Genomic DNA, 14229 nt, shown 5'->3' on the forward strand with positions numbered 1-14229 from the left:
ATACCATCTCTTGTATTGACTAAGTCAATATTTGTACACAGCTTATTGTATCCGAATCAACCTATTTCAATATTAAATACGTTGTTTCAACACTACAAAGTGTTTTAAGTTTTGTTAGGCCTCGGCTAGGACTGTCTGACTTTTTATTCTCATTTCATTTTTTTTTATTAAAAACTTTTCTTTTCTTTTCTCATTTTCTGGGTTGTAACATTTGACTGGTTTCAATTTAGATTGATGTGTGAAATCCTGTCTGACTTTTCAGTTTTTGTGAACCAATGTTCATCATTGTAATACTACAGTGGCGGAGCCAGGTTTACGTCTGCAGGGTGAAATATCTGAGATTGCCCGAATTTCTAAATTAGTTATGAGACTTTTGCTTTTGGGGCCGCGAGGGGGGCGGCTGCACCTTCTGCCTATGACTTTATGACTATCCATGATAGATCCAGAAAAAGTCAAAGCCAACTTTATGTTAGAGAAAATTGAAAAGGATCAAAGTTGATATTTTTGATGTTTACTTCCAATCTAAAATATTATATGTGACAGAGCTATTAGTCCTCATCATGTTTATAAGCTTAAGGTAGGCTCCAATACTATCAGGAAATAATTAAGCTGAACGGAAGTCAAAATACAGATTTTACACTGATTACCTGATTACTAATACTGTTATGGAACCAAATACTATCTTCATGACCAGGTTATAAGCTACAAGCTCAGTTTTAATGTGAGGAACAGTTTATCTTGGAATCATGCTTTTTTTCAGAATTCAAATTTGTTATGTGCTTCCACAAAAAATTGTTTTTACGTGTAGGCCTTATTGTCGTTGTTTCCTATACACTATAATATGGTCATTTTCTATAGGAGAGTATCTTCTATAACACCCAACACTATAGTTATAACGGATTCAACTTTCCTTATACAGCTGAAAATATTTGCATTGAAGTTAAGTCTTACACTGTAGGTAATTTTCTATCAAATTGATGTATTCCAATGCTGAAATCCACAATCCCAACTTGTGACCTAGGCCTGTGCTTCTATATGAGAGTTTCTTACACTCCACAGTTATTGTTATTTTTGAAATACTGTAAGATCCTTAAATGCAGTATATCACGAGAGTATTTTCTATAACACCTATAACAACATTAAATACGATCCTGCACTCTCAAATCATTCATTGTTTCTGCAAAAGCTCTGTAATATAAAAACTTCAATTCATTTTATTTTTAACAAAAGATTGTGTGTTTAAAAGTAATTGTAATAGTGAATGAAGGAATGACTATTGTTCTGAAGATTAGTTAAGTCTAGGTGGTCCAGTTTATGACTAGGAATACACAATTAGGCTTTATATAGTCTGTGAACAATAAATACTATACGATTAGTCCAGTTTCTAGTACTTCTATGGATAAGGAGTAGATTAGTCCACTATCTACTGTGTTTATGGTTAAAGATTTGAAGTTTATAAGCCTACCCAGTGGGAAAGAATTATAAAAAATAAATTGAGATAAATTTGTTGTATAAATAGCTCTCAAAATACTTATTTAATGGTTGAATGGCTTTAAAAGCATTTGGGAATTATATTTCATTGTCAATGTCATGAATGTTTACAATAATGAAACTAAGAGGTTGGATTATTAAGAGTTAAAGCAGCCAATGCATGCAATGCTGTAGAATTATGATTGATTCAGCTTTATTGATGTAACTTCCAATTTGTTTGTTTAACTATATGGGGTTGGTGATTGTTGTTGTGGTCAATCAAATCAGCAAGATAAGTAATGAGTTATAAAGAGAAACTAATTTGAAATGATGCTCATATAGTATTGAGTCATACAAATGGTCTTGTTAAAATGCAAATTGCTACACATGTTGCAATATGTTATCATTATACAGTGGAGCCCTGTTATTCATTCCTGATGCATGTGCGGAGCCCTGTTATTCATTCCTGATGCATGTGCACGGTTAAACGATTGTATATACAAGTAATACTGAAGTTCTTCAAGCTCAAGACAACATGAACGAAGTGCTATATGTAACTTTATAGCACAAAATGATATTTCTATGAAATATGTTGATAATGAAAGGTCTGTGTCTGCAACAAATTCAGTGGTGAAATCTGATAGCCTATCAAATTTAACTTGTAAATATTTCTGTATTTCAGACTGAAATAGCCAAGAGATTAAATGCCATATGTGCTCAAGTTATCCCATTTTTATCCCAAGAGGTATGATTGTAATAGTTTCTTTATTTTATATTGATTTATTTTTCATATTGTGATGAGTGTAAAATGCCTTGATGCTTCCAGTGAACTTTCATTGAAGAATTAAGTAAGAGTTGACTGCTCACAAAATATCCATTGGCTTTAGGAATAGGCAAGAAGATCATTTGCTCATATGAATAGATTTTGCTTACTTTGCTAATACACCTCTAAAAATTAAAAATTTACAGTTTTCTTACTTGAAGATCAATTTCCTAACTAGCATAGTGTCAGTTATGAAATCATGTTTATCTCATTAGCAAGCCATTTCTGGATTATTTTCGATTAGCAAGAACCCTGGACAAATATCTCATTCTCAAATTATTGCAGATGTCCTAAAAAGCATTTAGTTACTTCATGTCTGAATGTGGTCATGCCCAGATTTATTTTAAAAAAGTGATTTACAAAAATCACAAATAGTCTCACTTGATATTATGGGGCATATTCCACCAACCGTTTCTTACAGCTTACAGCTGTGGTTAAATCTTGTTTCATCGATAGAAGGAAAACCGAAGGAAAACCGTTATTAATAAAGTTTGAATTGAATTATTTGATTGATTTGGACAAGGTTTCTTACAATTTTTATTGGCGTTTCAAGCTAAATAAGCTGTGATTTATTTTCAATGTGTTTCTTTTGATAAGTTTACGCCTTGATGAATTTATATTAAGAGATTAAAATCAGTCTAACTTCATTTATTTCATATTTTTATTCCTTATTTCAATTTTATGACTAATTTTAAAGCTAAAAGCTGATAATTTTTATATGAAATTGAATTAAGTTTTGTTTATTGAAATTTCTAACCTAATTACAAATATTTATAATAGAAAAAATTTGCAAAGATCAGGCTGTCATGAGTGTTTGACTTCTAGATTCTTATCTTGATCCTTCCAATTATTATCTTCAATTGCTCAAGTGAAAAAAGACATAGCTATATAATCCTGGGTATTTTCAAAATTGGGATTCATCTGCTTTTGAGTCATAAATTCTAATTAAAAAATCTTGTTATATAGTAGAATTTAAGTACAAGGAGATGAAACCAGAGTATAATACATTGGTAGACAGACAGTATTTAGTTATAAGAACTGTGACGGCACCGTCTCAAGGTTGTCTGTGTTCCCATTAATAGCATAACCTTATTCTCATTAATCAAGCAGGAGTTCCTTTATTCCTGTTACATCTATCATACTTTTTATCTTAAATAAATTACGCTCGGTATGATTCAATTTGTAAAATTTTATCTCAGATATTTCTTTTATGTCCAGAATTCTGTTAGTTTTATGGTAAAAAAAACACTAGAATTATTGAGAATTTTTATATACAGACATTCATTTATGGAACCACGATCAATGTCTAAGTTTGATGCTTCATCATACTAATGTACAGGCAGACATTCCCTTTAAAATCAGGTTACTGCCCTCTATAGTATCCCATCGAAAGTAAAAGTAAGATTATAATAAATTCACTGGCTGTTGACAGTTATAACTTATAAATTCATTTCATGTAGGTGTCAATAGGCTTTTAGCCAAAGACTACAGTGATATATTTCTTATTTCTGATTGTCAGAATCAAATGGATTGTTAAAATATTCATTTATCTTCATTTTGATTCCAGCATCAGCAACAAGTGGCAGCAGCAGTGGAAAGAGCAAAACAAGTCACGATGCAGGAATTAAATGCTGTTATTGGTGTAAGTTATTTCATGTTGGTTTTAAATTGTTGATTGAATTGAAACCTGTTTTAAAATCGTGACCAGGAAGAATTCAGTGTTATTAAGACCTGAACTGAATCACCTGTTTGGTCAATAAACTTAATAGATACCACAGTAATGTTTTACACAACTAACTTCTTCTTGTCAAATGTCATAGTTTGGAGAAACATGTCGTTTCTTTGCATGAAAACTTGAAAGATTTCTGCTGTGTATTTCAAAGACACACTTTTGACAAACGTACAATTAAATAAAACTACAACTCTGTAGTTCAGAGAAATATTCATTTTTGCACAAAACTCTACAGGAGTTTCATTGTCCATTGTTGTAAAACAAAACCCTAAGTCATATCTTCTGAAAAGGGAATGTCAAGTTGACAAAAGTCTGTCTTATCTTAAGAGCATGCTTGTCTGGAATATCTAATGAATTTTTGCAGTGATTTTTAATACTGCATTGAAGATGTGGAAAATGAACCGAACAGTAAAATTTTTGACCAATTTCTACCAGACATTATATAAATTCCATATATTTCAGCAGATGCAAGCACAGCATTTACCACATGCACATGCTCCACCCATACCTATGACACCTCATCCTGCAGGATTACCTCCCCCTGGTGGTCTCTCGTCAGTACCTGGTGGATCAGGATTATTATCATTGCCTCATGGATCATTTCCAACACATCCTCACAGTCTCAGTGCATTGAAAGATGGTAAGTCTTGAGCATTCTTTGAGTGTGAATGGGTTAGAAAGGAGGACCAATATCCATTTGCATGAACAGAGTGTAAATGGTATAGGTAAATACCATCCCATATTGCCCTTTGACCCCATTGGAAGCCATCTTTGTTTTTCACAATGGTAAATAAATTGCAATAGGAAAATAGTGAATAAAACTTGAAACTGAAAGAGAAGAAAATTGCAGCCATGTGTAATGATAAGAGATATTCTCTAAGTGATGAATTCTCTGCCATGGAGGCAAAAATAGACAATTTGTTAGACTGCTTAGTTTTATGTGATGACTGTTAATCCAAGTGAAAATACAGACACCTGTGCCATTTTGATCCTGGGTTACTTCACAGCCACAAATCTTATTAATAAGCTTGCATTCTCTATAAACATTGAAAGCATTCCACCAGTAGCGTCCAATATTTTGATCAATGAGTCGTATGAACAGCTGTCCTGTTGCTATTTCTATGAGTCATTGAACCAAGCTTAATGTGCATCTATTGATTCCGAGCTGGAAATCCAGATTTTTGTCTCCAAGAACTGAATATTGCATAGATACAACTACCGATACAAAAGTTCAATTGGCTAGACTTTAGCCAGCTTGCTTAACATACCTAGAAAGATTCCAGACTTTTGTCTCCAAGAATTCAAAATTGTTTTTTACTTTAATATCGCTTAGCTACACTTTAAACAGTTCAATTGTTACATATGTACCCCTTCTAGACCTTTCACAGATAATATTTTTAATAATGGCTTTATATAATAATATATTGTTTTATAATACATTTTATTTTGTTTTTGTTTCAGTAGAAGAAAAACACGTAAGTTATTATACTGCCTTTTGTTTACATTTTGTCATACACATTTACATTCATACTAAGATATATTTTTAGGAGTTCAGAGATATTTCAATGTCAATTAAATTACTTTTCTCTTGGAGAAATTACATTATATATTAGATAGAGAATTTGCATCCTTTTTGCTTTCACCAGTTCGTCTAGATCCCTAATTTGGAAAATTAAACAAAATTTCCAAAAGTAGCTGTCTTCATGAGGATTGATAATGAGAAAAAGTGTCATCAACATCAGTCAAATAAAACACATAAAGCATGGCTGCATATAACTGGCAAGTCTGTCTCTTTTGCAGAGAGTTCACTTAGTCATTCTAGTAGTCATATGATCTCTATCAATTGAAATACAACTTCAAGCTGGAAATCTTTTCTCTGTGTCTATTGTATTGTAAAAACCTCATAAAGTACGGTATATATGCTTATTAATTAACTGTTTGTAATTAGAGAATGATGCAATTACTCATATTCTTTTTTTCATTTAAAAAAGTAAACAAAATGTCAGTTAAAACATATTTGAAATATTTGTATGTAATAATTTCTAGTACTTTTGTCAATATTATGAAAGCTATTGAAATTCAACAATAGTTGTATTAGTAAGAGTACTAGACAAAAATTTCAATGCAGCAGAGCATCATGTGTGATATGAATTGAGGATACATGTATTATAGAATACAATAGCCCAGTGAAGTACTGGTTGGTGAGATATGCCTATATTCCACCATAAATCTAAATAATATTACTTAACAAATTCAGTTATTCTCAAGATCAGTAAGGTGTTAAGTTTGGAGAGATAATGGAGGTCTTCCAGAAATGATACTTCTAGCTCAATCTTACCAGATAAAAATACTGGATAATGCTACATGCCTAATACTTTGAACTTTAAGCAAAGCATAAGCAAGAACTTTTTGATGGAATTAGTTCATTCTCATTTGCCTAATGCATTTGAAATGTGGCTTCTGTTCATGAGGGTAATTGTGATACAGGCATTTTACAGCAACTTGAGAGCAATATAGATGTGTAAAACTCTCTTCATATTTGTTCTTTCAAATTAGTCGTGATGTTGATTCAAGCCTTTCCTCCCTTTCTTCTCTCTATTATGATGAGTGTTTACTCGTGGCTTACTCAGCTAAGTGTTATGTCTACAACGGTACTACTTGTTAAATGAGGTGCTTGTCTATCATAGAAGAATCAGATTACTTCAATGTTGACATGTTAGTAATCCTCATCTATCTAAAATCACCTTTTGTTGGATTGATGCATTCCGTATTTTCACATTTATTGGTTGAATGGTTGAAGAGTCTGGAGGAATGAAAACGATTGATCTAAAGTAAACTCTTCACTCATTTTGTCGACAGTAATTAAAACTCCCGAGACCTCATGTCTCTGAGCGTTTGCTATTCAATACTTGCTGTTTTTCTATAACGTGCAGTGGAGATTAAGATATACTTGATAATTTCTTGAGTCAAATTGTTGGTGAATTTGTTTTTTAGGTTTGGTCGCGCGAGTTTTTCAACTTGTGGGTCTGTTTGCTAGAGGAGGTGAAATGTAAAATTTTAAAGAATTTCAAATCGTTTAATCTTGTTTTAATTAGTGCATGAAGTTTAGATGACGCTCACTGACTTATCATACACGAGAAAAGATTGAACACTTGGTATTGACATGGCTGACATTTTACTGACAAAACTGGCGACTTTTTAATCGCATCATAAAAACATCTAAGGTTTAAGCTGACACAGAGTTGAGAGGTTTCAATTCAGATTAGATTTGCAAATGTTTTTAGAATTTAGAAAAATTCAGAATTCTCATCTGAATACCGTGTCTAAATTGATCAGCTGAAGGTTTAACGAAAAACCAATGTTAAGAGTTAAAACTTTGATAGTAAAGATTGTAAACGAATTTTAAGCAAAGTTTTTTTGACTATATTCGCTAGTCATTCTAGTCAGTCAAGTTAAAATTTAAAAATCAGAGTTATTGCCCTTGTTGGTTATTGAATTTTCGTCTGAATAACTGATATACTGAAGTGTTATGTCCAACTGTAATATCAAGGTACTATTCTGACTAAAAAAAAAGTTATGGAAGATTAAAGTTTTAAAAAATTTGAGAGAGACAGCGTATTGATTGACATGTAATAAAAAAAATGTCAATTTTACATCCCACAAACTTAATAATATTGAAGTATTTGTAACGTTTATATAAAAGTTTGTTTTGCTATGTGTACAAATATTTGTATTAATTATAGGAATTGTATGTCTTAGTTGATAGTAAATAGCCTCAGGTTATAACATGTTTCTTTTACCATGTTAATCAATATCCTACATAGTTGTACCAAGAAAATACTACATGTCGTCGTCCAAACTAGCTGGGGGCTTCATGTAATTTTTTCCAATGGATCTCAGGATGTTTTTTAAAATTGATCCTATGGTATTTGAGTGTGTTTATGGTTTATGTATATAGTGGATTATTCAATATAAAGTATATTGTTTATTGAATTAGTTTAATTTGAACAATTTCGTATTATTCAAGGGGCGTAACTATAATTTTCTCTATGGACAATTTTTAGTTTTCATCAGTAATGTCATAATATCTTTTAGGCTTTACCTCCTATTGGCTTGTGGACTCATTAGATCTCATTAATTAAGCATTGAGTTCAACATCTATCAAGAAAGTCTCATGCCATCTTCAGTTAACTATCTGTTTGTCAAATGTGGGGAGTCTATATACATGTATAACTGATCAAGTTTGTTCAGTTTCTTTTATAATGCAGACATGGCTAAGACAAGCACTCTCAGTTTTCAGAGGTTAGATAAACTGAATGATTCTAGACGAATGAGAAATCACAAAGCTGGTATTGAACTGATTTAAGACATGATGCATGGTGTGAAATATCACATTTAGATATTTTAGTCTAATTTATGGGTTTATGCAAAATTTATTCATTGTTTATTTGGCGACTTTGACAGAAGAAATCAATTCTTTACCACACAAAATATTGTCAGAAGTTTTTTTCTCTTCAATATTTGCATAGAAGAGGCGAAATAGCTTTTGGTTAAATAATCAGACAGTGAAAATTATTGACATTTTCTTCAGTTTACTCGCTTGATATATAGATTCTCGACAACCTTTGTAAAAAAAAATCTGGCGTAAAAGATTTAACAAATATTAGGTGCAAGTAAATATGTGCTTGGCAACTCACACTATAGTAAACATGAAAGCGCCTCTGTCATGTTAACTATTCTGAACAAATGTTACAAATAGTTTTTCATCAGCTTTGTATTACTTTGAAACTTAAGTAAATGACATTCTTCGTTCATTGAGCTGTCTCCAATTCCTCATTGGTTTGTGTAGAGGTAGCCGGGTTTAGTATGCATCAAGTGTGAAGTGTAAATATTGAGCTAGGTAGAGTGTTGTTAGAAGATATTAACTGTTTACCCTTCTTCCTCTACCACAATATTTAATGTCTGTGGAGCGCAATTCATGTTCCCTGCGTTTTTCCATTCTCTACTCTTGTTGCACGAATGAGAGGCTTGTTGAACAAACATGGAAGCTTCTTCTGTCCACATGCAATGTTTGGTCTTACTGGTGACAAAAGATTACTTCTAGCTTCCCGCCAAATGAGTTTATTTTAATGAATGAGCTGGTGAGAATTGAAATAGAGTTTACCCTGTAGAGAAAGGCAGAATTTTAAGTGTCTCATTAAGGTTTTCTATGCAAATTTTATGCAAGATTACCAAACACTGCAAAGAGACATAAATGAGCATAGTACAGAAGATAAGATTTATAATGCAAAATCATGTATTGTTTGTACTAATTTGAAAAAGATTGCAAACTATGTAGTTTTTTTTTAAAATGTGAAATTCTATATGAAGCATAAGACAATCAACTAATCATCTACTTAAGACGGTGAATTGAAGAAAAGAAAAAAATCAAGCAATTGACAAGACATCCATTAAAGACATCAAATTAGCATAACAACTTCTCTTGAAAGAAAAGAATAAATATTTTCAATAGTCCTATTGACTGTTTAAAAGTCTTGTCTATTATTTGTTAATTGTGTTTTTACACTGACAATCTAATCTATATGTACTTAAACTAACAATCTATAAAGTCAAGTTGTAGTTTTATACCAGGTTATAAAGATATTACTGTTATCTTTCACTTGAATATACTCTGTCTTTTATTGGATCGATTGTGTTTCATCAAATCAATTTTTTCTTCTTATGATGTTGGCCAGTGCTTCCATAACACCCTATACCATTTGGATACTAAAATTGAAGTTCAATTAACACTTTGAGACTTCTTTTGTTGATCAGTTATGTTCTTGAGCCAGTTTGGTTCACAACTTATTTTTTTAAAAAAAGGACTTCAAATAGATACCACACCCTCAAAATTGTCAGACAGCATCAAAACAACATGGCCACTGAACTCTAAAGTAAGAGTTACGATAAGCTAGGTTTAGATTAAACAGCAGAAACAAGGAAAATTCATCCACCAAGAAACCATGTCTTGTATTGTCCCCATTTTGCTTCAAGAAAAGAGGTAAATGTGCACCTATATGCCTTACATTGTAAAAGGTCAATTGAATACTTCAGATCAAACAAAGTCTATTTCAATTATGACAGTGTGTTATTATTCCATTCAATCAGTGTTAGTACAGGTATTTCCTACTTCTATTAAAAATTGCACTTGGATCAGTTTTTGGTTTGAATTTCACCATTGTTTAAGTAACAAAGATATCTGATACCTGTGTTTCACCTTTTATTTGTTGACTATTATAACTGTAATTTGCACTTAAATATTGTGGTTTGGGAGTTTTTAATTTAACCACATAATACTATTTTTTTGACACTCCTTGCTGAGATATGAATGTAAAGATTATAAAAAGTAATTAAAAGTTAAAGAGAATTTTTTTTAAAGCAAACAATCATTAAATTAAAAAGATTTCATTGTGTAAATAGAAGTCAATAAGTGAATAAGTAATCTTGGTGGAGACATCGATAAAATTTCATAAAGTTAAATAAACTGGTTGTTGTCCTATTAATATATTTATTCTAATGCCTGTCGTAAAATATATTAAAAGAGCTCTTGAAGGCTACTTAGTTTTGCTGATATATTGGTTGAAATTGGTTGGGTGAATGGTGAGAAAAGCATGTGTGTAAACTGTACGTTTGGTCAGGTGGTCTATATTGTTTCTGCGTCAACATTGCTCAAGTATTTATTCAAATATTATTTATCATATCCTTTATCAACACTTGACAGTCACTTGATTGTGATCTTAGTTTAGTTTATATCACAAACTTACAGTTTATTTAGGCCAATAGAATAAATCCATGTTTAGTCCATTTAGTGTTTTTAACTTCAACTCCCTTAACTATATCTCCGGGTTTAACTCTTTGCATTGATAGAATCAAGCCAGTGTCCTTTGTTAATGATACAGGTCACTTGGCTACCAGAGAAAAAGTTCTTGTTGGTGCAGATAATTTCGATCTCCAGTGACAGTTGGAGACTTTGACAAGGAACTGGAAATGTACAAAATTTAACATATTAAAGATCTGATTCTGCCCCACCTGTTGTTGTGTATGTAACAAAATATAGACAGCAAACGCCTGAAGCTACCACACAGGAACTGTTGGGTCAGTGGGTAATATGAAGATGATAATACAAACTATTCTAGTGTTTACCTTCAATCCACTCCACAGGCTTACTCCAATGTCTCAATTGTCTTAAGTAAATGTTTATTTTCTTCTTTACGTTGAATCAATGGTAGAGAATCTCAGTTGATGTCTTTGTGAATAATTTGTGATCAATTATTGACTGTTTTTTTAATCAGATTTCAAATAGAATACAATCTGTGTTTATTTAACATCTTAGTTCAAGTTGAAAGGTGTAATGTTGATCGTATTTTTAATACAATGACCCCATTTCCCTCTCATTGGTTTTAAATTCATTTTAAATTGGCTTTGAATGGAACATCAAGCTCTGAATAAGTTATTACTTTCTGTTGTGTGGTGCATTTACAATTTCATGCTTAAGAATTCTATAGAAAGTGTGAAATTGGTGGAAGAGTTGTCAAATTATACAGTAGTGCAAAAAGGAACGATGAAAAATTTCATTCAATATTTCTTAATATAAAGGGAAAATAAGACCAACAAATGTCTGTATATAATAGTAAATGCAGAATAGAAGGACAATACAAGATAATATACAATTAGTGAGATATAGAACAGTAAGACTGATATTTAGATCTCTATTGTTTTATGTTATATTTTACAGAGAAGATCAGCATCTCCAGCTGAAAGAGAAAAATTCCGTCCTCGAAGTAGATCACCGGATGTCAGAAACAGTGGTGAACCTCCCAAAAAACGCAGACAAGATGAAAAAGTAGTAAGTATTGAGTATATTTTTTTATAGAGAAAACTCTAGCCTGGCAGTTTGTTAGAGCCTTGAGAGTTTGATTGAAGAATATATTTAGTAAGATAAAAAAGACTGTGACCTGAATTAAGTCATCTTCATCAGTATTCCAGTATTCCCAGCCGTAAAAAGGGTCTTTATCAGCTGAAAGCAACCCAAGTTATCTATGTTAAATAAGAAATAAAAAAAATAGTTGTCAAATGTCACGCAGCAATCATTAATTATTTTTCACAACAAATATCGCTGGTATTGTTCCATCGTATCATGCAATGTTTTTATATTCAAAGATAGGCAACATTGTTTTCTGTAAAAGTATTGTTAAAAGTCTTTTGATTTTGGAAAATGTTAAATGTCAAATTGTAAGAAATTTAAGGAAGTTCAGGAGTACCCATGGTGTAAGAATAAGTCTCTAAGCAATCAGTTGTAACTTGAAGGGAAAAAAATGAAGGAAATAAGATTTTTTCCTTAAATTATTGATTTTTGTCTTTAAAAAAAAAAGTCTGTAATCTTCTTAGAATAATCTTGATAAAAATGGATTAAAATATAGGAGATTAGAATGGGGTCAAAGGTCTCAAAACCTTCTCAATCATTTTCCCCATTGATTATTTATTACCATCGGAAACTTCTTACAAATTAATGTTATTTATCATCCTTATTTCTCTAAAAACTTTTTCAAAATTCCCACAAAAAATCTTGTTAAAAGAACACTGTCCCTGAAGGCTTAATCAATATTTGGAGATTTTTCTGAAAAGAATTTCCCGTTTTTAGCCAAAGGATAGTGAAATAAAATGAATTAATAAATAAGTAAAATTGTTGCCTGTTGGCTTCGATCAACAGAGACTAATATTTTTAAATATTTATTGTTATGACTCTCCCTAAAGGAAAATCAATTGATTTAGTTCCATTTTGGTAAGCAGAAGAATTGTTTGCAGTTCCTTCGCTAGACTCTTTCTAAATATCATTATTTGAAAACCAATTTAGAATTTCCATTTCTAATTTCATTCTTATTATTACTTTGTTTTCTCCAATTATCCTGTATTGCTTCTTTTAAGCCCAGTGCAAATATTTGAAACCAATATCAGAACGCTTGATTAGTAAAAAATAGTAGTTTCAATATTATCTTTTAAACACTAGTCCCATAAATAAAAACCATTAACACAATTAGACATTTTGTAAGTTTTTTTTTATTAAATTGTATCATAAAAAACAGCTTATAAAGATAGTGGAAGGCATGGTTTTGTAGTCCCTGGGAGAGAAGATGTTATTCCTATTGTTAGCCGTGTAACATGTTACCTTCTTACCCATTTTCAGCTTTTGTTTATTAATATGGCCTAAAGTATTACAGTTTCATTTTATAATAATAATGATAATTTATAATAAAATGATAACCATAATGAATAATGATAATAATGATGAACATGGTGATACAATTTATTCATTAATTTCAAATAATGTATTTACAGGAAGATGATGGAGATAAAAGTGACCAAGAATTAGTTGTTGATGTTGGAGAGGTAGGCTTATTTCCAAATTTCTGACTTTGCTTTGAAATGTACACATGAAACAATGTAAAGTTTCTAAAAATACTCAAAAAATCAGATTTTCTTTAGTAATTAAGAAGTATTACATTATAATGATATATACATGGTAAATGCATTTGACATGGTTATAATAACCTAATAAAACTGACTCAAGTACAACTTGACATTTTAGGATTAGAAAGTGTTTTGAGTATAAATCTCCATTAATATCAATTTCAGGATAACACTTCACCAATGAATGGACACCGTGAAATTTCACCACGACCTAAAGACAGTAAAGATCCAGCACTAGTTCGTCATAAAAAAGAAATGAATGATAGAAGCAGTCCGCGAAGTGATGCATCATCCCATGCCAGTTCAGGTTCAGCCAAGGTGAAAGAGGTAAATAAATTGTTGTCTTCCCTTTAGATTTGCAAAAACAATATCCTGTTTACTATTTATATTCATAATTGATAGTTATTTTTTAAATCTGAATCACCATGAAGTTTTTATGGTTTAATTTAACTGCTTTTGTTCTTATTTGTTTGTTTCTTTATACAATCCCTTTTGTCATAATCATTAGTCCACATAGTGCAGACCGAGACAGTTTTATTTGCAAACTTCATCCATTTACATTTGTTCATGAAGCATTAAATTTGCTTAAAAGATGATTTTAACAATTGTTTCTCTACAAGTCCAAAAAAACTTGACTAGATCATATTTCACTACTATCAAGTACCAAAAGGTCAGAGAAATTTTAGGATAGGGATGG

The 14229-nt window shown here is 31.3% G+C and overlaps 1 protein-coding gene across 1 annotated transcript in view; it reads left to right on the forward strand.

Annotated features, from left to right (window-relative positions):
- The window catches only part of LOTGIDRAFT_206444 (hypothetical protein), a gene marked incomplete at its 5' end in the record, with an annotated part of 30649 nt that overhangs the window by 9000 nt on the left and 7420 nt on the right, over positions 1-14229 (forward strand). The window contains 7 exons of the mRNA XM_009056617.1: positions 2153-2215; positions 3861-3935; positions 4488-4665; positions 7769-7773; positions 11800-11910; positions 13401-13451; positions 13698-13859. Coding sequence (XP_009054865.1) covers positions 2153-2215; positions 3861-3935; positions 4488-4665; positions 7769-7773; positions 11800-11910; positions 13401-13451; positions 13698-13859 — 645 coding nt within the window. The remainder of the gene's footprint in view (positions 1-2152; positions 2216-3860; positions 3936-4487; positions 4666-7768; positions 7774-11799; positions 11911-13400; positions 13452-13697; positions 13860-14229) is intronic.

Source organism: Lottia gigantea, assembly GCF_000327385.1.
Source record: "Lottia gigantea unplaced genomic scaffold LOTGIsca_28, whole genome shotgun sequence".
NCBI classification, from domain to species: Eukaryota; Metazoa; Mollusca; class Gastropoda; family Lottiidae; genus Lottia; species Lottia gigantea.